This window comes from Carassius auratus, chromosome 14 (assembly GCF_003368295.1).
Source record: "Carassius auratus strain Wakin chromosome 14, ASM336829v1, whole genome shotgun sequence".
Classification (NCBI taxonomy): domain Eukaryota; kingdom Metazoa; phylum Chordata; class Actinopteri; order Cypriniformes; family Cyprinidae; genus Carassius; species Carassius auratus.
In genome coordinates this window covers 32912415-32936141 of record NC_039256.1, presented here as the reverse complement: position 1 = coordinate 32936141, position 23727 = coordinate 32912415, and the positions used below count along the sequence as shown (strand labels likewise).

The following is a 23727-nucleotide window of genomic DNA, read 5'->3' as shown; positions in this document are numbered from 1 at the left end:
GTTTGCCCTATAGTGGCAAGACATATATGTATATAAGGACATCTGACAAATATGTTTGTCCGTCAAGAACCAGGAAAAAAAATCAATGAAACAATTGTGGCTATTTCCTCCCACGCCTGTTTAACCAACGCTATTTTGGGTGGGTTTCTCCCATCCCCATACAACACAACTTCTCTGTCTTTCACTGCTCTTACAAGAACATCAGTCTCCTCGGCTGTGAACCGCTCCTGGCGTGCGCCTGGTAAATACGCCATAATAATAGCAATCCATAATGGAACTTGCGCACCTGCTTTTAAAGGGAATGTTGGATGACGCTCTGATTGGTTTATTTCACGTTACGCCCAAAACACACCTATGAATAATGAAGCTACTTCAGACCAACCCATTTTAGATTTGCGCCGGGTGCAAGAGCCATTGATCCCGCCGGGAAAATAGCAACAGCGCCGAGACCCGCCCACAAACTTACTTGCGCTTCGCGCTTTGACACTTGCGTTTCAGATCGTTAAAATAGGGCCCATACTCTTTTTGCCACTGTTGAGAGACTGACAAACCCCCAAGTCAGATTCCCACTGATATGCTATCAGACAGCAGATGCAATGAGTTTGCTTCTTTCTTTTCTGAGAAGATCATAAATATCAGGAAGGCAAGATTAGCACATCCTCAAGTAATGCAGAGGTCAGACAGATTCGGCCAAAATATCAAAAAGATACTATGTCTATTTTTTAAACAATTGATAACAAAGTTCTGGAAGACATAGTGCAGCGACTAAAATCGTCAACCTGTTGTCTTGACACACTTCCCACATCTTTTTTCAAAGCAGCAGGTCTCTTAGAAGTGGTGAATGCCTCACTTCTTTCTGGGACATTTCCAAACTCCCTAAAAACTGCAGTTGTTAAGCCCCTCCTGAAAAAGACCAATCTTGATAACACAATTTTGAGCAATTTTAGACCAATATCTAATCTTCCTTTTATAGGCAAAATTATAGAAAAGGTAGTTTTTAATCAGCTGAACAAATGGATACCTGGACAATTTTCAATCTGGTTTCTGACCGCATCACAGCACAGAGACAGCACTCATTAAGATAATAAATGATATTCGCTTAAATTGTGACTCTGGCAAAATATCGGTGTTGGTATTGCTAGATCTCAGTGCTGCGTTTGACACTGTCGATCATAGCATACTACTAGAGAGACTGGAAAACCGGGTCGGGCTTTATGGGATGGTACTCAAATGGTTCAGATCATACTTAGAAGGGAGAGGCTATTATGTGAGTCTAGGAGAGCATAAGTCTAAGTGGACGTCCATGACATGTGGAGTCCCACAAGGCTCAATTCTTTTACCGCTCTTGTTTGGCCTGTGTATGCTAGGTCAAATAATGAGAAAGAACCAAATTGCCTATCACAGCTATGCTGATGATACCCAGATTTACGTAGCCTTATCTCCAAATGACTACAGCCCCATTGACTCCCTCTGTCAATGCATTGATGAAATTAATAGTTGGATGTGCCAGAACTATCTTCGGTTAAATAAGGAAAATTCTGAAGTCATTGGATTTGGAAACAAATATGAAGTGTTCAAGGTGAATGCATATCTTGACTGTAGTGGTCAAACACCTAAAAATCAAGTCAGGAATCTTGGTGTGATTCTGGAGACAGAACTTATTTTCAATAGTCATGTCAAAGCAGTAACTAAATCAGCATACTATCATTTAAAAAAACATTGCAAGAATTAGATGTTTTGTTTCCAGTCAAGACTTGGAGAAACTTGTTCATGCCTTTATCACCAGCAGGGTGGACTATCGTAATGGGCTCCTCACCGGCCTTACCAAAAAGACCATTAGACAGAATCAGAATCAGAATCAGAATCAGAATGAGCTTTATTGCCAGGTATGTTTACACATTCGAGGAATTTGTTTTCGTGACAGAAGCTCCGCAGTACAACAGAATGACAGCGACAGAACATAAAACACATAATAAAAGAATAAAAAATACAAATAAGTAGATAGTGAATGACAATATACAAATGACAATTGTAGGCAGGTATATTACAAAATGAAGATATGTATGTACATATATATTGTGTGCAAAATTTAAGTGTATACTAAGTATGTGTGTTAGATAAATAAAGTGTGTGTGTATATAAATATAAAGTGTAGTGTGTTCACCGTTATTATCAGCTGTTCAGAAGATGGATTGCCTGGGGGAAGAAACTGTTCCTGTGTCTGGTCGTTCTGGTGCTCAGTGCTCTGTAGCGTCGACCAGATGGCAACAGTTCAAAGAGGGAGTGTGCAGGATGTGAGGGGTCCAGAGTGATTTTGACAGCCCTTTTTCTCACTCTGGATAAGTACAGTTCTTGAATAGATGGGAGAGTTGAACCGATGATTCGCTCAGCAGTCCGGACTACCCTCTGCAGTCTTCTGAGGTCAGATTTAGAAGCTGAGCTGAACCAGACAGTTACTGAAGTGCAGAGGATGGATTCAATGACGGTGGAGTAGAACTGTTTCAGCAGCTCCTGTGGCAGGTTAAACTTCCTCAGCTGGCGAAGGAAGTACAACCTTTGCTGGGCCTTTTTCACAATGGAGTCAATGTGAATGTCCCACTTCAGGTCCTGAGAGATGGTGGTTCCCAGGAACCTGAATGACTCCACTGCAGTCACAGTGCTGTTCATGATGGTGAGTGGGGGGAGTGCAGGGGGGTCTCTCCTGAAGTCCACGATCATCTCCACTGTTTTGAGCGTGTTAAGCTCCAGGTTGTTGAGAGTGCACCAGACAGCCAGCTCTTTAACCTCCTGTCTGTAAGCAGACTCGTCACCGTCCTGAATGAGGCTGATGAGTGTGGTGTCGTCTGCAAACTTCAGGAGCTTGACAGAGGGGTCCTTAGATGTGCAATCGTTGGTGTACAGGGAGAAGAGCAGTGGGGAGAGAACACAGCCCTGGGGAGCTCCGGTGCTGATTGTACGGGTGCTGGATGTGAGTTTTCCCAGCATCACTAGCTGCTGCCTGTCTGTCAGGAAGCTGTTGATCCACTGACAGACGGAGGTGGGCACGGAGAGCTGATTTAGTTTGGGCAGGAGGAGGTTTGGGATGATCGTGTTGAAGGCCGAGCTGAAGTCCACAAACAGGATCCTCACATAAGTCCCCGGTCTGTCTAGGTGTTGCAGAACATAATGCAGTCCGATGTTTACTGCATCGTCCACAGACCTGTTTGCTCTGTAGGCAAACTGAAGAGGATCCAGCAAGGGCCCAGTGATGTCCTTCAGTTGGGCCAGCACCAGTTTTTCAAATGACTTCATGACTACAGACGTTAGAGCTACAGGCCTGTAGTCATTTAGTCCTGTAATTTTGGGTTTCTTAGGGATGGGGATGATGGTGGAATGTTTGAGGCATGAAGGGACTTCGCACAGCTCCAGCGATCTGTTGAAGATCTGTGTGAAGATGGGGGCCAGCTGGTCAGCACAGGATTTCAGACAGGCTGGTGTAACACAATCTGGGCCTGGTGCTTTTTTCCTTTTCTGCTTCCGGAAGACCTGGCGCACCGCATCCTTGCTGATCTGAATTGCAGGTGTGGGGGAGAGGGGGGATGCAGGAGGTGTGAATGGTGAGAGTGCTTGATTGGAGAGGTGCTCAGGATGGGTTGCAGGAGCTGTTAATGGTGTGAACGGTTGTTTGGAGAGGCATTCGTGGCTGGTTGCAGGAGTTGTGAATGGTGTGAATGGTTTTGTGGGGAGGCGTTCAGGGCAGGTGATGGGTGTTCTTTCAAACCTGCAGTAAAACTCGTTCAGATCGTCTGCCAGTCATTGATTCTCTACAGTGCTGGGGGGTGGTGTCTTGTAATTGGTGATCTTCTTTAGACTTTTCCACACTGATGCGGAGTCGTTGGAAGTGAACTGAGTCCTTATTTTTTCAGAATAATTCCTCTTTGCCACTTTGATCTCCTTTTCCAATGTGTATTTAGCCTGTTTATACAAGACATTGTCCCCCTTCACGTAAGCATCTTCTTTGGCCTGACGGAGCTGTCTGAGTTTTGCAGTGAACCACGGTTTGTCATTATTGTAAATTAGTTGAGTCTTTGTAGGAATACACATATCCTCACAGAAACTGATATATGATGTTACGGTCTCTGTGAGTTCATCCAGATCGGTGGCAGCAGCTTCAAAAACACTCCAATCAGTGAGGTCAAAACAAGATTGTAAATCCTGCTCTGCTTCATTAGTCCATATTTTTACAGTCCTTGATACAGGTTTAGCTGATTTTAGTTTCTGCCTGTAGGACGGTATAAGATGAACCAGAAGGTGATCAGAACGTCCCAAAGCTGCTCGTGGAACAGAGTGATATGCGTCCTTTATTGTGGTGTAACAGTGATCCAATATATTACTGTCTCTTGTGGGACATGTAACATGCTGTCTGTATTTTGGCAGTTCACGGGAGAGATCGGCTTTATTAAAGTCACCGAGAATGATTAAAACAGAGTCCGGGTGATGTTGTTCTGTCTCTGTGATCTGATCAGAGAGTTTCTGTAAAGCTGAGCTCACATGCGCTTGAGGAGGGATGTAAACACTGACCAGAATGAACGAGTGAAACTCCCGCGGAGAATAGAACGGCTTGCATTTAATGAAGAGTGTTTCGAGATTTGAGCAGCACGTCTTCTTTAACACAGTTACATCTGTACACCACCGCTCATTGATGTAAAAGCATGTCCCGCCGCCGCGCGATTTCCCAGTAGATTCTGATTCGCGATCCGCTCTAAACAGCTGAAAGTCCGGCAGATGGAGCGCGCTGTCCGGTGTGGTGTCATTCAGCCAGGTTTCCGTGAAACACAGAGCAGCAGAGTGTGTGAAATCCTTATTTGTCCGAGAAAGCAGAAGGAGTTCGTCCGTTTTGTTGGGTAGAGAGCGGAGATTTGCCAGATGGATGCTAGGCAACGGCGTTCGAAATCCGCGCTTCCTGAGTCTGACGAGCGCTCCCGCTCGCTTCCCCCGTCTGCGCGTCCTGAAGCGCTTGATCAGCGCCGCCGCTCCTCCGATAACAACGTTCAGTAAAACATCTGAATAATTGAAATCCGGTAAAAGATCTTGTGGTGTGTTCTGCCGAATGTTCAGCAGTTCTTCCCTGGTGAAACTGATGGCAGGAATATAACTAAAGACAGGACAAACTAACAAAAACACAAAAACATATGCAGAGCTCGTCACGGAGGCAGCCATCCTGTATCGGCGCCAGCGATCACTATGTAAGGCAACTCATTCAGCTGCAGCTCATTCAAAACGCTGCTGCCAGGATTCTGACTAAAACCAGAAAATCTGAGCATATCACACCAGTTACATTTAGGATTGATTTTAAAGTACTTTTACTCGTATATAAGTCACTAAATGACGTAGGACCGAAATATATTGAAGATATGTTCACTGAATATAAACCTAACAGAGCACTCAGATCACTAGAATCAAGTCAGTTAGAAATACCAAGGGTTCACACAAAACAAGGGGAGTTCGCCTTTAGTTACTATGCTGCCCGCAGTTGGAATCAGCTTCCAGAAGAGATCAGATGTGCTAAAAGACTAGTCACATTTAAATTTTGAATCAAAACCCATCTTTTTAGCTGTGCATTTATTGAATGAGCGCTGTGCAATGTCCGAACAGATTGCACTATATTTTCATTGTTTTATTTTTTTTATTTTTTTTTTATGTAAAATCATTTTCTAACTGTTTTTAAATGTTTTAATCATTTTTAAAGTTTTAAAATTGCTTTTTTTATTTTGTTATTATTTTTCATGATTATTTTACTTTCTTTCATGTAAAGCACTTTGAATTACGATTGTGTATGAAATGTGCTATATAAATAAACTTGCCTTGCCTTGCCTTACATAGTGTCTGTGCATTTATTTGCAATCAAGTCAACGATATCGCTGTAGATGAAGTGACCCCAACTAAATAAGCAAGAGGCGACAGTGGCAAGGAACCAAAACTCCATTGGTGACAGAATGGAGAAAAAAAAAAAAAACCTTGGGAGAAGCCAGGCTCAGTTTGGGGGCCAGTTCTTCTCTGACCAGATGAAACTAGTAGTTCAATTCCAGGCTGCAGCAAAGTCAGATTCTGCAGAAGAATCATCTGTTTCCTGTGGTCTTGTCCTGGTGGTCATCTGAGACAAGGTCTTTACAGGGGATCTGTATCTGGGGCTCTAGTTGTCCTGGGGCCCGTTCTTCGTACATTGCTTATTAAATAAATCCGAGATCAAATGACACATCCAAGATGATATCATCGTGCTAATCATGATCCGTCTAATTGGGTTCTTCGAACGCACCTGTTGTGTATGAGTAGTATCGCTGGATTGAGTTATCTGAGATAATTGCGCGTTCATGTGTTGGTTTAAAAGGGGATATGTATCGATACTCAAAACCATGATCAGCAGTGCAGTGATTGGCTGGTCATTTAAAATGACACACAACAAAAAACTTGACAAATTTCTGGACTTTTATAAGGAAACAGCCAAGCAAACAAAACTACATAAATGTTATAATAGATACATGAAACAGATAATAGATACATGTTTTTATTTTATTAGAATTTTTTTCATGATTCCTAATTATTTAGATTCGCAATTTATAATAGTTGTGCAGTCCTTACATTTTTATTTCAATGTAGAAATTATCTATTCATTTCATTTTATATTTGGACAGATTTGTTACGTGACAGCATTAATGAAAGTTTCTTAAGGGTCAATATCATGTTATCTGCATCTCCTGCACTCTATTATAATAGCAGTCATCACTCAAAATAATGCACGACTCTATTATCTGTATAGCATGTGTGTAAGACTCTAATACAATTATGAAGTAATAATTTATGACGCATTTTTATATTATTTAAAACATTTTTTTTAATGATTATTATTTTAAATTATTGTCCCTGGATCATTAAGATACTCTTGTAATAAAGTAGCGGAGGTAGCAGGCATATTTTGAGTATCAGTTCTGGTTGAAAAGAAGCGATCTAATTCTGTTTACATGAAATAAGCTGCTCCCGAGCAGGTTTAAGCTTATGGACCTGTTGCTATGACAGCAGCTCCGGGATGAGCTTCGAAGAACCAAATGATCCAAGATCTAACTGAGATCTAGCTGAGTTAGCGACGTACGAAGAATGGGCCCCTAAGAGAGAAACCGACTAATATGGCTAATATGGTCATACTTTTTGGTTCTAGTAAGAACTAGCTGTAGTTTGTTTACTAAGCGTACAGAACAACCACCCAATGAAGCATTACAATAATCTAACCTTGAGGTCATAAATGCATGGATTAACATTTCTGCATTTGACATTGAGAGCATAGGCCGTAATTTATATTTTTGTGATGGAAAAATTAAGTTTTACAAATGCTAGAAATGTGGCTTTCAAAGGAAATATTGCGATCAAATAGCACACCTAGGTTCCTAACAGATGACGAAGAATTGACAGAGCAACCATCAAGTCTTAGACAGTGTTCAAGGTTATTTCATGCAGAGTTTTTAGGTCCTATAATTAACACCTCTGTTTTTTTCAGAATTTAGCAGTAAGAAATTACTCGTCATCCAGTTTTTTATATCGACTATGCACTCCATTTTTCAAATTGGTGTGTTTCACCGGGTCACGAAGAAATATAGAGCTGAGTATCATCAGCATAACAGTGAAAGCTAACACAATGTTTCCTGATGATATCTCCCAAGGCTAACATATAAAGCGCGAAGAGTAGTGGCCCTAGTACTGAAGCTTGAGGTACTCCATACTGCACTTATGATTGATATGATACATCTTCATTCACTGCTAGGAACTGATGGGGGTCATATAAGTTCGCATTAAAACAATGCTAATGCACTTCCATTAAAATTTTATCTCTAATAGTATCGATTTTAGAAGTAAAGTAGTTCATAAACTCATTACTGCTGTGATGTTGGGAAATGTCAACATTTGTTGAGGCTTTTTTTCTCGTAAATTTAGCCACTGTATTGAATAAATACCTGGGGTTATGTTTGTTTTCTTCTAAAAGAGAATAAATGTAATCGGATCTAGCAGTTTTTAATGCTTTTCTGTAGGATAGGTTACTTTCCCGCCAAGCAATACGAAATACCTCTAGTTTTGTTTTCCTCCAGCTGCACTCCATTTTTCGGGCTGCTCTCTTTAGGGTGCAAGTATGCTAATTATACCATGTTGTCATACTGGTTTCCATAACCTTTCTTAAGCGTAAAGGAGCAACTGTATTTAAAATGCTAGAAAAGAGAGAGTCCATAGTTTTTGTTACATAATCAAGTTGTTCTGAGGTTTTGGATATGCTAAGGAATTTGGATACATCAGGAAGATAACTTAAAAAGTATTATTTTGTGGTAGAAGTGATGGTTCTTCCATACTTGAAACAATTTTGGCTATATAAAGTTTGCACAAAACTAAATAATGATCTGAGATTTCATCACTTGGCTGCATAATTTCAACACTATCAACATCAATTCCATTTGACAGTATTAAATCTAGAGTATGATTTCGACAGTGAGTAGGTCCTGAAATGTGTTGTCTAACCCCAATAGAGCTCAGAATGTCTATAAATGCTGATCCCAATTAATCTTTTTTCATTATCAACATGGATATTAAAATCACCAACCATTAAAACTTTATCTGCAGCCAGAATTAACTTGGATGTAAAATCACCAAACTCTATAAAAAAATCTGTATGGTGCCCTGGTGGCCTGTATACAGTAACCAATACAAACATAACAGGGGATTTATCATTAACATTTGCTTCTCTGGATAATGTTAAATGAAGCACCATTACTTCAAACAAGTTATACTTGAAGCCTGTCCTCTGAGAAATACTGAAAACGTTGTTATAAATTGAAGCAACACCTCCCCCTTTGCCTTTTAGATGTGGCTCATGTTCATTACAGTAATCTTGGGGGGGGGGGGGGGGGGGTGGTGAAGTAATTTAAAATAATGTAATCATCAGGTTTTAGCCAGGTTTCTGTCAAACAGAGCACATCTAGATTATTATTAGATTATTATTATTTTCTAGTTTGGGGAACAAACACAGTCTCTATAGTGTGATATCTAGGTGAAATAGTCTCTATATTCTGAGAATTAGCTGACCTCTGTGACGTGAGGCAGCTAGCAGACGGTCAGTTTAGCCAGTCTGTCTGCTTCCTGACCTGGGCCCCAGTTAGTCAAGTATAAACACTAAGACTATTTGCCATATTTCTAGAGAGAAGAGTGGCGCCAATTCCTGAGACTTATGACATTTTTTCTGATCATTGTCCTAATGTTTCAAATTATTGCATGTCACAGATTAATTTTAAATAGTAGTGAAACGTAAGCAGTACTGTAATCGGTTTACCTCATGTATCGCTTTACCTCAATGATAAAAACGAGTGAAGCATTACACCCCTACTATGCTCTTAAAGTTTGCTATTAAACAACAAAACACACTTTCTTCATTCTGACTGATATCTGCAGGAGGAAACAAGAGTTGAAGCTGAACTTATTTGCTAAAAATCTTTTAATTTTTGTCTGGATTTATTGTTTTTATACATGTTTTCTTATGCTTAATTAATTAATTGATGTGTGCTTTGATAAAATGTTATTTGACTGTGTTAAAATATAAAAAATTAATGAGCAACTTTTGACTGCAAATTCTGTTTCACTTATTTACATTTAGCAGACACTTTTATCTAAAACAACTTACAGTGCATTCAGGCATTATATTTTACCAGCATGTGTGTTCTCTGGGAATCAAACCCATTAACTTTTTCACTGCTAATGCAATGCTCTACTACTGAGCCACAGGAACACATAGCAAATTTCACATTTAATTTCAAAATGTTTTATATTGACATTTCACTCAAAAAAGAAAGGCTTGTTTAGCAAAGTTCTATGATGCATATATCTTGTCAAGAACAATGCATGAATGTGGTTATATCTGTTACAAGTCAGCAGAAAATTCAAGAAAAACCACAGACAGCAAAACCACACACACTACAAAACTGAGAAACAGATCAAGAGCTTCAAACAGATAAAACATCTAAACAGACCTGAGACAAGAGTCTGGATGAACAGTGATGAAATAAAAAGTATCCTAGTTTAAAGACAAATAAAAAATAAAATAAAAACAAAAGCACCACAAATGTCCAGAAAATAATCTTCCTAACTAAATCTGTAGAATTATTATATATATATATATATATATATATATATATATATATATATATATATATATATATATATATATATATATATATATATATATATTCATTTTTCATATTTTCGTGTTTTAATTAATCTCTCGGGTTTATTTGATACAATCTGCTGTTGGCAGCTGAAAGCTGGATTGATGTGAGAATCTGTGAGATTATGAAGTTATTTCTCATAGATGTGATGATCTGCTGCTGCTCTCATCAATCTTCTGCTGTGTGTTCATGTCCTTCTCTAAATCTTCTCATCCTCACTTTCTGATCTTCCTGTTTCTTTCCTAAACACACCACATCATCATCATCATCTTTACACTCTTAATATCTGCATGTCAAATCCATAATGATGATGATAAATGTCTCTCACCTGATGTGTGTCTCATGTAGATGTGAAAAGCTCCTAACAGACCTTACAGAACCATCATCTGAAGACACCAGACCACAACAAACACCAGAGACACTGAACACACTGAACCACAAGAATTAGACACAAAACAAAACCCATCTTCATGTTTCCAGGAGTGTGTTTGTTAAACTCGTACCACATTCTGATGTCTGTGAGCTGCTGGTCACTGCAGAGGTCACACTAGAGGTCACACTAGAGGTCAACCTTGAGGTCAAACTAGAGGTCACAGCTGCAGTAGTTGATCCTGAAATAAAACATCAGCACATTGTGTTAGAATGTACAAATATGTTGTATTCACCCCTTCAATGTCAAACTGGAATAGGAGGAGATCATTTGGCATCTATCTCAAAATAACTGTTTTCAACAGACAAATCTTTATTCATAAACAAATTAATAATGCATATAAGATGAAGAACATCCAATGCAAACCCCCCAAAAAGTTGCATCTAATCTCTTGAATATGAAAACACAATAAATTCATTTGTCTTTATTAAATGGTGGAACGTAGTGCAGGACAAAATCAGCCATTAAGTTGACCCAACAGTGTATTGTGTATCAATAAGTTAACTAAAAATAAATAACTAAATATAAATAGATTGAAGAAAATATTACATCTATGTAAAAAGAGGGTGGACCTGAAAGAAAATAATAATATATATAAGCATTTAACTGTTTGGTTACCAACTTTCTGAAAATTATCTTCTTTTGTGCTGAACAGAAGAGTGAATATCCTTGATATTCATGTAATAAATCATCAATATATTTTTAATAAGTATCATTTGTAGGCTACACTCATGTTTGTTAGTTTGTTTATTTATTTACTTATTACTGAACATGCAGGTACTTTCATTCTTAGAAGTGTGTTAAATGAAAATAAAGAATTAAAAATAAATAGAATAAAGAAAATATTACATCTATATAACAAAAAAAACAAACAAACAAACAAAAAACAACAACAACAAAAAAAAATATATACCTGAAAGAAAATTACACATTTTTTTTAGGCCCATAGTATTCAATGAATGTAGTAGGTGATTTCATATAATAATGTAAATATAAACTCATTACTATGAATTTCAACATTATAATGGAATCATAAGCTACTGATCATAAAATGTATTTGGGCCTTGATCAATTAGAATGAAATGCATATAAATATGATAAAGGGGCCTCAATATTTTGCCCCTTATGAGACAATGTCATAAAAGTGAGAAAAAGATCATCTACATCAACTAATACCATGTGTTAGCTCTTTATCTTTGCATTCTTCCTTTTGTGTGACTGACTGAAGTTAGTAAACTGCTGCTGTCACATGAAAACTGGAAATCTCAACCCCTCAAGGCAAAAGCAGACCCAGAAGAGGAGCAGTACAGCTGTGGAAAGATGTTAGCAAAACATACTTATTAGTTAGATGAAAATTTAATTCTTTTGGAGGCTTTGCCTTCACTATGCTTCATGGAAGAAGGGGTAGGAACTTGACAGCCTCATATGATTTCTACATGTATTTAGACATTCATGTATTAAAATCTCACCAGGACAGGGTTTGAGTCTAATGGTCTTCTGTGCGTGACTGACGTGGTTCTTCACGCTGCAGCTGATGTCTCCATCAGTTTCCTCATCCAGATCAATGCTGCTGTTTCCCTCCATCAGTGGATCTCCATTCAGAGTCCAGCTGTAGAGGAGCTGATCTCCCTCAGAGGAGCAGAACACCCTCATCACCCCACTGGAGGAGCAGGTGATTGACACTTCCACTGAGCCAATAGGAGCTGGAGGGAGGGGCACATCACAGTCTCATGACTGTTTCTTGATATTATGTAAATGAGTCAGTCAAGACATTTCTTAACAAAATGTATATCTGATATGATAGTGTAAGTCAGTCATGTGACAACAATGAAGCAAATAACTGTCTGAAATGCTTTCACATGTCATTTTTTAAAAGCAGTATGCAGTACACAGTTAGCAACACGCTGGTATTTCATTCTTAAAATAGACTCAGACTCTTCATAAATATTTAATAATGAGCTGCAATAAAAAACTTCACAGAGATTCAACTGATTCATTTGCATGAGAGAGAGATCTTTGGAGAACATGAGATTGTAATGAGTCTGATGAGAGAGTTTCTGTACCTTCAACAATCACTTGAAGATCTCGAGATGTTTCTGTGCCGTCTGAGTGAGAGAGTGTTAATCTGTAATTCCCTGAATCTGTTCTGATCACACGGTTTATTATCAGAGACCCATTAATGACTGTCACTTCAGTTCTGTTATTATAAAGATCACACTGACTCATCCTCATCCTGCCATTCTTTACTCTACAAAGTGAACCAACTGCTGTGTTGTTGTTTATTCTCTTTATTATCTTCAGATCATATTTACTAGCGTCCTGCACCATCATCAGATTGAGTTTGTGTCCCAGAGCTGTGTAACAGGGATCAGACCGATCAAACCTGCAGAACCGATCCAGACCTGAAGAACAAAACACACAAATGTTCCAACATTTTAGGACATCATGAATTAAAATTCATGAACAACAAATTACACAAACATTGACAGAATTAAAGTTGATCTGAAGAAACACATCAGACAGACTCTTGATCTGATCTCAGTTCATCTCAATAATGCTCATTGTCAGAACCATTTCATCTCTACTTTAAACTTTTACATGCAGGCGTCCAGTGAGGGTCATTCTTGTGTAATCAGTTACATAATACAGACGGAGACTTCCCTCAGATAACAGGAGAGAAGGAGCACACGGTTACACTGGGATATATACTGACTGTTTGTTTGGATCTGCTTAGAAAATATATAGACCAGTCATAGTAACATAAATCTACAACTGTGAACATCTTAATCTTCAGTTAATAATAAACCAATAGTGTGTGTCCATTAACAAACACAGTCCAGCATCCCTTGGCTAATTTAAGTCATAGACTCGGCTGCTTACACTCATCTTCACAATAAACACAGATTTGTATCATTTGTGTGTCAAAATAAAAGTATTCTTGTAGCTTTGTAAAGTTATGGTTGAATTGACGTCACATGGACTGTTTTAACGATGTTCTTACTGCGTTTCTTGACTTAATTGTGGTAATTACATTGCTGTCTAAGGAGGTACAGAGAGCTCTCGGATTTCATCAAAAATATCTTTATTTGCATTTTGAAGATGAACAAAGGTCTTATGGGTTTGGAAGAACATGATGGTGAACAATTAATGACATAATTTTCTTTTTTGGATGAACTATTCCTTTAATGCTGTTATTTTTAACAAGATACGGAACATAATCCTATCACTGCACAGATTTACATTTAACTCAAATTAGAGTGTTCTAGAAAATATCTGTTATTATCAAACATTAACTTTAAAAATGTCAGTGTAACATTGAAATGTGAACTCGTCTTTATACTCTCATTCATCTTAATTGTATTCAAATGAAACTCATGCTTTCTCTGTCTGCTGTTTTATTTCCTGAATCTTTTTATGCATGTTAATGTGAAACTTTAATGATGAATAATTGTTCTTTGTCCTGCACTTTTTTCTGAATCCTATTACACTGTGACAGTTCTCTCTTTATTAACAGTGTTTTAAGAGTTTAAACGCTAACTTGCTCTCACATTTTATAATACTCAACTGATACAAACTGTTTCAGAAGATCAGAAAACACTGTGACTAGATCTCTGCAGACTCTTAATGTAATATTAACTCAAATGTTTTTACGTCAGAGATTGATCTGATTGATCAGCATCATAAGAGTCTGATGTGAAAGTGACTCACATGCAGCAGTTTGCAGCAGCATCAGTCCAAAGATGAGCATCATTTCTCTAAAGTCCAGTTTCAGAAGAACTCAATCCCAGCAGAAGAGTGTGACGCTGCTTCAGATCGTCTGTGTTCTGGCTCTCATCAAGACAAGCGTCTTCACGGCGAGACTCACACTCGACTGACGCACGAGGAAACATCTGACCGCTTCACTGAGGAAAGAGGAAGTTTCTTCTTCTGGGGGAAGACACATCCTGTTAGTTTGCACTATAATACATCTGAAACAAGAGAAAAGAGAAACTAAGAGAAAGAACTAGTATCAGGCTCATATTCTAAGAAGTGCAAAAAAATCTTGTTTTGGAAGTAAGAAGTGGACAGGATTTGTTTCTGAGTGCAGTAAAATGACTAGTAATATAAATGACGTCGCAGATTGTGTTTCAGATCAAATAAAACAGTATCTTTCCTGTACTAATGAAATGCTCTGGACAGATTGAGAGTAAAGCAGAATCAGCTCTACATGCAGCTGTGTGTATTGAGTGTGTGCTGCTGTTTGACTCAGTTCTAGTCAGTTCACACGTGAATGAAGAGAGGATTGTGATCTTCTGTTGACTGGAGCAGAGACTCATGGGACTCGTTGAGTTTGTAGCTGCTCAGAGCTGCTGATGTAGAGAGCGCCACCTGCAGGAGAAAACTACAACTACATCTGCACTCTTTCACAGCCATCTGATCTCATTTCATTCAGAACAACAGGATTGAAATGAGATTAATCTGATTTACCTGAACTTAACTTATCATTAAATATACATTAGGGATGTTTTTTTATTTAAAATTATTGAGTTACTCATTAATAATCAATGAAACGTTAACCGATTATTAATTAATAAATCTAAGTACATTAAAGTGTCACGTTTGTGCTCTTTTATTTTTATTCTTATTGGATTCACTACACTACTCCTGAAAATAATCCATATATTTAGATGTCGGGTTGGATTTTGATGGAAATACAATATTTACCTCAAGAACAGTGACTGTCATCAAACTATTCCACATGTGACCAAGTTTTGTTTTAATCACGTAATTTTATACAGAGATCAAGTTTAACTACAAAAAATACTTTTTAAAACTCAATTCAGGAATAATATAATTCTATACTCTGTGGAATTAAAGTTTGCGATCAAACACACTTTCTTTGTTCTGAGCGACATCTGCAGGAGGAAAAAAGAGTTACAGCTCAAAACATTTGCTTCAAATCTTTTGATTTCTGTGTGGATTTATTGTTTTTATAAGTTTTTTATACTTTAATTGATGTGTGCTTTTTGTTGGATAAAATGTTTATTGACTGTTAAAATATAAAATTGTATGAGCGACTTTTAATAGCAAATACTGTTTCATTTCAAATTGTTTTATTTTTACATTGAATTAAAAAAACAAACTCAGCAATGACCCCATTTACAATTTCTAAAGAAGGACATGTTTAGCAATGTTCTATGATGCAAATATCTTGTGAAGAATAATACATGAAGGTGGTTATATGTGATTAAAAGTCAACTGCAAATCCAATAAAATAAGCAAAAAATAAATAAATAAATAAATAAACAAAATAACATAAATGTCCGGAACATAATCGTCCCAACTAAAACTGTAGATTATAATTTCATAATTTTTGGTTTTAATTCACCTCTTGGGTTTATATGATAAGTTCTGCTGTTGGCAGTTGAAAGCTGGATTGATGTGAGAATCTGTGAGATTATGAAGTTATTTCTCATAGATGTGATGATCTGCTGCTGCTCTCATCAATCTTCTGCTGTATGTTCATGTCTTTCTCTAAATCTTCTTGTAGGAGCCACATTTGAGTTCATTTTTTGGTTTCATAATATATTTATAGTTGTCTTTTCTGTTGCATTTGAGTAGTATATCTTCTACAGCCAGGAGAGGGCGCTATCATATAAATCGGAGCGTTCAGAGCATGACGAGGAGAAGGCGTGCCAGCAGATACAGTCTTTGACCTCGGCCTGGATCTGTGTTGCAGGAGCTTTTGCTTATAGGATTAAGCTAAACTCCAAGCTCTACAAAGGAATATTTAAAGTCATTTAAGTCAGTTCACATTTTTTGTTTTGTACTTTGTTTATTTGCAATAAATATCAACAAACATTCCATGACAACACTTGGATTTTCTTGGATTCGGGCTGTGAGTCTGACCCTGTACGCGCATTCTCCAGGTGGTTGGAAACAATAACGCGGGTTACAGGGAAAACCCAACCTTGTTTTTTGCCATTACATTGCGTCAAAGACTCTTGCTGTGAATTTATCAAAGACGGATTTATGTTGGAACTACGCGATATGAAGACGAAGGAAACGTCTAAGCCTGGCAAACCAAAAAAAGAAACACTGTGATGGAGAGCCATGGCTGATTCTAATGAAGAAGAAACAACTCCTGTTAAAGACATGAGTGAAACTGTCGCGCAATTGCGGTCACCTAGAGGAGGAAAAATGTCACTTGTAACACGGAGAATGAACATTGTGAATGATTTAATGATTGAGCCAGAGTTTCTTGATGAAGTTAAACAAAACATGATCAAGTTTAATGAATTTCTTGAAGAGTTCAAAGTCGTGCACGCTTCCTATAATGAAATGTTGGATGAAGAGGCAAAACAAGAAGACCACAAAACATGGTATCAGCCTAGATATGTACAGATAATGGCTTTTATGGCTAACGTTGAAAAATGGATGTAAGCCATAGAAAACCCAGTGTTACGTCCAAGGACGTATGTTTTGTTTTCTCCCAGTTTCTCTCTCATTTACTTTCCCTAAGCAGGAGGTAAGGGCTGCCACCTGAATCCACTAATTGACAACCTGATGGAATCGTGGGAGGAGAGGAAACCGTGAGGTTTTAAGCGGCACCATGTCACAGCACAAGCTGTGTGTGTGTGGAGGCTGCATCGTGAGGACTCTGTTCTCAACCCAGACAGCTTTGGTGTTTGCTGGAGTTATTTTGGTTAATTCCTCTATAGTGTTATTGTGTTAAACACTTCTGTGCTAACCGGAGCCTGTGACAAGGAATCTGGTTTGTTTTTGCATGTGCCCTAAACCTTTGACGGTAAGCATCTGGCACCAGTTCATATGCTCGTAACACAGCAGCCTTCATTACATCATAACTAAGGGATTGTTCAATGGGCAATGCAGCGGAAACCTCTTGCGCTTTCCCTGTCAAATTGCATTGCAGAAGAAGAACCCACATATCCTTAGCCACACGCTCAAACGCTACAAAATAGGAGTCCACTTCAGTCTCTCTAAATGGCGGCACAAGTCTAATATACCTGCTAACATCAAAATTAGGATGTGACTCAGAAGGGGAATCAGAAGAGCTTTGGTCAAGGCTCGGCACAGAATCTACTATTGGCACCTCAGCTGATGAACCAGCAGATCTAACCCGGGGTGAAGGGGTAGGTCTGCTACGTAATTTCAGAGACTCCATCTCATTTCCATGTCGCTCACTATCCCGTACCCGTTCAGCTTCAATTACACGAAGCCTGATACGCTGAGCCTCACATTCTTGTCGCTTTAACTCAAGATCTAATTCTTTCAGCTTAATTGCCAATATAGCATCTGAACCAGAATCTTTTGAATCAATGTTGGGAACAGAATCAAAGCCAGCTGTCTCTGATTCCTTCCCCAACTCCATATCCGATGCAGCCAAACTACCAGCTTCTACCAGCTTCCCATATAAATCCTCTTTGATAACCTGTTTATTTGCCTCCTTAAGTATGCTAATGTTAAAGAAGTCTGCAATAGCTATTAAATCCCTTTTACGACAACGGTTATACACTTCTTCAGTAGGACGTAATGTAAACGAGATTAAATCAAACTCCCTAACTTCTCCCACATCAAAGAGCAAAAACAGCCAGACAAACACATGTTGAATTTGCACGAGAAAAAAGGGCACTTTTTGAAAAATGGTGTGCTTCTAGCAAGATTACCACTTTTGAGCAGCTCCGGGAGTTGATCTTGTTAGAAGATTTTAAAGCCTGTGTCCCGGAAAGTGTTGTTGTTCATTTGAATGAACAGAAGGTGCCAGCTCTTACTGATGCTGCTGTTATAGCGGATGAATTTGTGTCGACGCATCGTAACGTATTTTCATCTATACGTCGGTCTAAAGGTCAGTCTTCAGCTATAGAGAGCTCAGAACTGTTCCATGCTTCTGTTCATCCTGCTAATTCAGAGATGTTTGCTGGAGGTAAACGCAAATCTAGTCCTAAGCGTACAGAGGATAGGCGGGTCTGTTTTTATTGTCTTGACCCAAGCCACTTAATTTCAGAGTGTAAGGCATGGAAACAGAAAACTGCCTCTAAAGCCAAAAATGTAGCCTTGGTACAATCCATACCAGTGTTTAGGGATTTGGATGTTGTGTATCAGCCTTTTCTTTCTTTTGGCTTAGTTTCTCTTTTGCCCGTTTCCGAGACACGGCAAGTTCGAATTTTGAGGTACACAGGAGCCATGCAGTCATTAATTTTAGAGGAGATGTTACCTTTTTCACCAGAATCATATACCGGTGGTGATGTGTTAATTCGTGGATGTGAAATGGGATGTGTTAATATTCCCCTCCATAAGGTGTATTTGGAGTCTGACCTTGTCACAGGAACCGTTATTCTGGGTGTGTGTGTGACAAGTGTTTCTAACTCATCTAATTTACAATAGGTTTACTATAGTCTGTTATATTAATGGTTATATTAGAATACATTTTAAGGTTGTCAAAGTTAAAAGCGGTATTAAGGTTGTCACTGTTAAAAATTAGACGAGTAATATTGAGAAGTGGAATGTAGATAATTCTGATCCTTCTATTGGTTGATTATTCGTCGATCTATTGGTAATGCCTCAGGGCTTCTGTAGGGGGATTGCATGCGCGCGCTTCTCTTCCTCATTCAATACAGACGAGTGAAGGCGAGAGCTGCGTCATGTGTGTTTCTTAAACCTTCTCCCGTTACTTTTCCCCTTTTTAAGGTACTTACCAATCACAAAGCAATGTAGATAATAACATATGTTAATAATGCATTTCGTTATGGTGTTATGGTTTTATATGGGTAAAATAGAGACTTTTGCGTTATTTAAAGAGTTTCGTGCTAACTGCAAAGATGTGTAACTTTATGCTAGCAGTTGGAGACCTCGTGGCTCCGTCGTGACCGAGTCTCGACATATATGAGTGTGTACTGTGTCGTTTGTGTTTAAGCTAGTTACTACTACATACATGTACACATATTTCTGCTGTAAAGTTATTTTGTATTTATCACTACAAGGGTGAATCCATGTGATGCTGAGATACTGAATACTGCTGGATGCTGTTAAAAGTACAATTCATTTTTGTGTTACTTGAGAACTCATTTAAAAAGGAGTATTAAAATGTATTTTGATAACTTTAAAACAATTAACATTTTATATGGTAATTAAGTTAAAAAAAGATAATTTAGAGAGCATTAAAAATGTCGTGACTGGTTGATGAGTGCACAAATGTTGAAATGTATGTTTTCTTGTATACATTGTTCAAAAGCATTCAATACAGACGAGTGAAGGCGAGAGCTGCGTCATGTGTGTTTCTTAAACCTTCTCCCGTTACTTTTCCCCTTTTTAAGGGTACAACATTTTGGAGGCACCGCTGGGATGTTTGGCTTGAGGATCACCCCTGAGCTGTAAGTGGAGTCCTTGCGTTGATCATCCCTTCAAACAACCCAGGTATCCGAGAAAAGAGTTCAGCAAGGCAGTGGAAGTGGTCGTCAGACAAATCTGGCATCTTGTATCCTGAAGTGAGCAAAACTGACCACTAGGGTGTAGCAAAAAGCCATTAAGTCAGATTAACCTTCATTTAACTGTCTGTGTCCTCTCTGATAAAATGGAGTCTGAATTGGAGAAACTGCAACTGGAGATTAAAGGAGCATTGTACAAGCTGACTATTGAACAGCTGATTAAATTATGCAATACACTGCAGATTTCAGGACCAGGGAAAGAACATGTAACTGGTAAAACTCGCAGTCAAGTGATTTCACATGTAATAAAGTATCTTGAACGGGAAGAATTGGCCAATCTAGAGGATGAGGGTATGTCAGACCTTCTCAGTGTGCACGACATAATAGATAAAATCAATACAGCAACGGACGGAAGTGAATATGAAATCTCCAGCCAAATTGAGTTACAGGAAAACCTACAGAAAGAGGTAGAGGCGTTAAGGCTTTCGTTGAAAGAAAAAGAGAATGCAATGTATGACCTAATGAAAACAAGCACGAACCCCCCTGCCAGTTCCAGCAAGCCAGAGAAAAATATGGCCTCAGCATCCCTTAATGGCTCCATGTGGCGCAAAGATTTTAAGATATCTGGCCAGATAGGTGAGCCAGGGCAAAAAGATAAGTTAACATTTTCTAGCCTGGCCAAACAAATTGAAACTGGGCTCAGCAAAGACTATCCAGAGTCAGAGATTATTGATGCTGTAATCCGTGCTATCACACCAGGTCTGCAGTTACGAAGTTACCTTGAAGGGAAAGACAAATTAACACTGCCTGCCCTTCGTAGGATCCTCAGGTGTCATTACCAGGAGAGAGGCGCAACAGAGTTATATAAACGACTCACTTCTGAGGTTCAAAATAGTAAAGAGACCCCTCAAAACTTCCTGCTCAGGGCAATGGATCTGAGACAAAAAATCCTGTTTGCTTCTCAGGAAGCTGATTCAAGTCTAAAATATGACCCAGTATTAGTCCAGAGTCTGTTTATGCATACAGTCCTAACTGGCCTCCAGAGTGACAATATTAAAGGTGACCTACAGCCCTACCTCCTCCAGACAGATACCTCGGATGAGCTGCTGTTGGAGAAATTGAACATTTCATGTGCCAATGAAAAAGAGAGGCAGGACAAAAAGAAACATGCTGCCCCATCACGTGTAACTAATGTGAATACTGTACAGTCAAGTGAAGTTCAGATGGAAAAGAAAACCGCCACCTCACAAAGTTCAGCTATACTTCCCCCTGATCTGCTTGCAGAAATCAAAGAAATGCGCTCTGACATGGTGCTATTGAAAGACTTGAAAACTGAGATCTGTCAAATCAGGGAAACCATACAAAGACCCACAACTGCACCGCCACAGTACCTCTCACCAAGCAGAGAACCAGCAATTGTACCCTCCCCTTACCCAGTGTTTTCACCCTCACAATCTTCACCTTATAATGCTGATTCAAATGACATGCCATTTTACCACCAGCAGGCACCAACGGCAGTGCAGGAATATCGACCAGCATTCAGCCCTGGGCGGATGGGAGAGACAGCCCAGTTCCAGCAGAGGTTTGCACCACAGAGGTTTTACCCAGCACGACGCCCTCAGCCAAGGTGTCTCTCCTGTACTCAAGCAGGTGAGGAGTACTGTCAGCACTGCTTTAGATGTGGAAGCAGTGAACACTTCAGAGCAGGTTGTAAAGCACAGAGACCAGTGGAGCCCGCTCGGAGAATCCCTTTAAACTAAGAGAGGTTGCCCCCTTGGGACATGGAGCAACCAGTGATATCGATAAGTCCCATTTTTGTGCAGGCTGTAAAGAAGAGAAAGGATGTAGGGAATTAAAATGTTGTTCAGTTTGTAAAATCACTCTATACTGTTAAAAAGAGTGTCAGGGAAACCATTGGCCCACACACAAAAGACTTTGTAAACCATATGCATGTTCAGTTATCAAGAGGCAAGCAACTCAGTCACAAGATAAAGTAAAGTGCAAGGAAAAGCTGGGTCCAGAGAAAATACCTACTGTATGTGAGTTAGTGGGAAAGAAGTGTGTCATCTGGTGTTTCCTGCACAAACAGAAAACCCAGGCACTTTGGGATACAGGTTCCCAAGTTTGTGCTATTGATGAGGTATGGAAAAACAGCCATTTACCTGATGTTCCTCTCAGAGACGTTTCAGAGCTAGTTGACCCTCTTGACCCTTTGCAAATCGAAGCAGCCAACGGAACAGAAATGCCGTATGTTGGATGGCTCGAAGTGTCCTTTAAACTAACTGCTGGTGACGATGAGCTGAGAATACCCATGTTAGTGTTAAAAGGCAAACAACAACAATGTCCTATTATTGGCTTCAATGTCATCGAGCGTCTTGTCCTAGATAATCTACGAGGTCAAACGAAGCATGTGGATAAAGACAACCTTGTGATGGCAGTAAGGATGGCTTTTCCTCATCTCAGGAAAAACAAAGCCAAAATATTTATTAATGCTGTGAGTGTAGGACAGACATGTGACTATAATGTGAAGACAGCCAATGAGAGAGTCAGTGTGCCTAAACGTACCTCCATCCAAATTGAGTGTCGAGTACAGGCCCCAGTTTTCAGAGAGGATAAGACTTTTATCTTTGAACCTGATGATAACCCACGTTGGCCTGAAGGACTAGAGTTTTGTGACACGCTTGTGTCAGTAAAGGCAGGGATGACCCCAAAAATTATTGTCACTGTGCAAAACCCTACAAGTCATGACATTATTCTGTCAGGAAGGACTGTTATTGGAACTGTACAGTCAGCCGGGTCAGTGTATCCTGCCAACATATTTAAAACAGACAACCTACCAACCGCATCCATTCACCATGTCCAGGCTCAAAATTCTATTGGAAGTACCCCTACCGAAGAACAATGGGAACCTCCTGTTGATTTGACTCACCTTAATGAACACCAGAGGCAGACAGTCAGTCAGATGTTAAGAGAAGAGTCAAAGTCATTCTCCAGGTCTGATAATGACATAGGCTGTGCAGAGAATCTTCAATTGGATATTTCACTAAAAGACAGTGAGCCAGTGTCAAGAACTTACCTCTCTGTTCCAAAACCTTTATATAGAGAGATGAAAGACTATTTACAGGACTTGATAGCACAAGGGTGGGTTGAAAAGTCAACCTCTTCCTACTCCTCTCCAGTTGTTTGTGTCAGAAAAAAAGATGGTACTATGCGCTTATGCATTGACTACAGGGAGCTCAACAAGAAAACCCATCCAGACCGCCATCCCATCCCCAGAGTGCAGGACATTATGGACACCCTTGGAGGAAACACCCTCTTTTCACTGCTGGATCAGGGTAAGGCGTACCACCAAGGATTCATGGCAAAGGGAAGTAGACATTTAACAGCTTTTGTTACCCCATGGGGCCTATATGAGTGGGTTCGGATCCCGTTTGGACTCATGAATGCACCTGCAGCATTCCAACGTTGCATGGAACAGTGCTTAGAAGGCTTAAGGGATGAAATCTGTGTGCCATATCTCGATGATGTTCTTGTGTTTAGCAGAACGTTTGAGGATCATGTCAGTGACGTCAGAAAGGTGTTGCAACGGCTGAGGGAGCATGGGATTAAACTGAAACCCAGAAAATGTGACCTGTTTAAG

At 39.2% G+C, this 23727-nt stretch overlaps 1 protein-coding gene across 1 annotated transcript in view; it reads right to left on the bottom strand.

Annotated features, from left to right (window-relative positions):
- The window catches only part of LOC113114358 (uncharacterized), a 215847-nt gene that overhangs the window by 41224 nt on the left and 150896 nt on the right, over positions 1-23727 (bottom strand). Inside the window, exons 14-15 of the mRNA XM_026281269.1 lie at positions 12726-13064; positions 12132-12365 (exon numbers count right to left, since the gene is read on the bottom strand). Coding sequence (XP_026137054.1) covers positions 12132-12365; positions 12726-13064 — 573 coding nt within the window. The remainder of the gene's footprint in view (positions 1-12131; positions 12366-12725; positions 13065-23727) is intronic.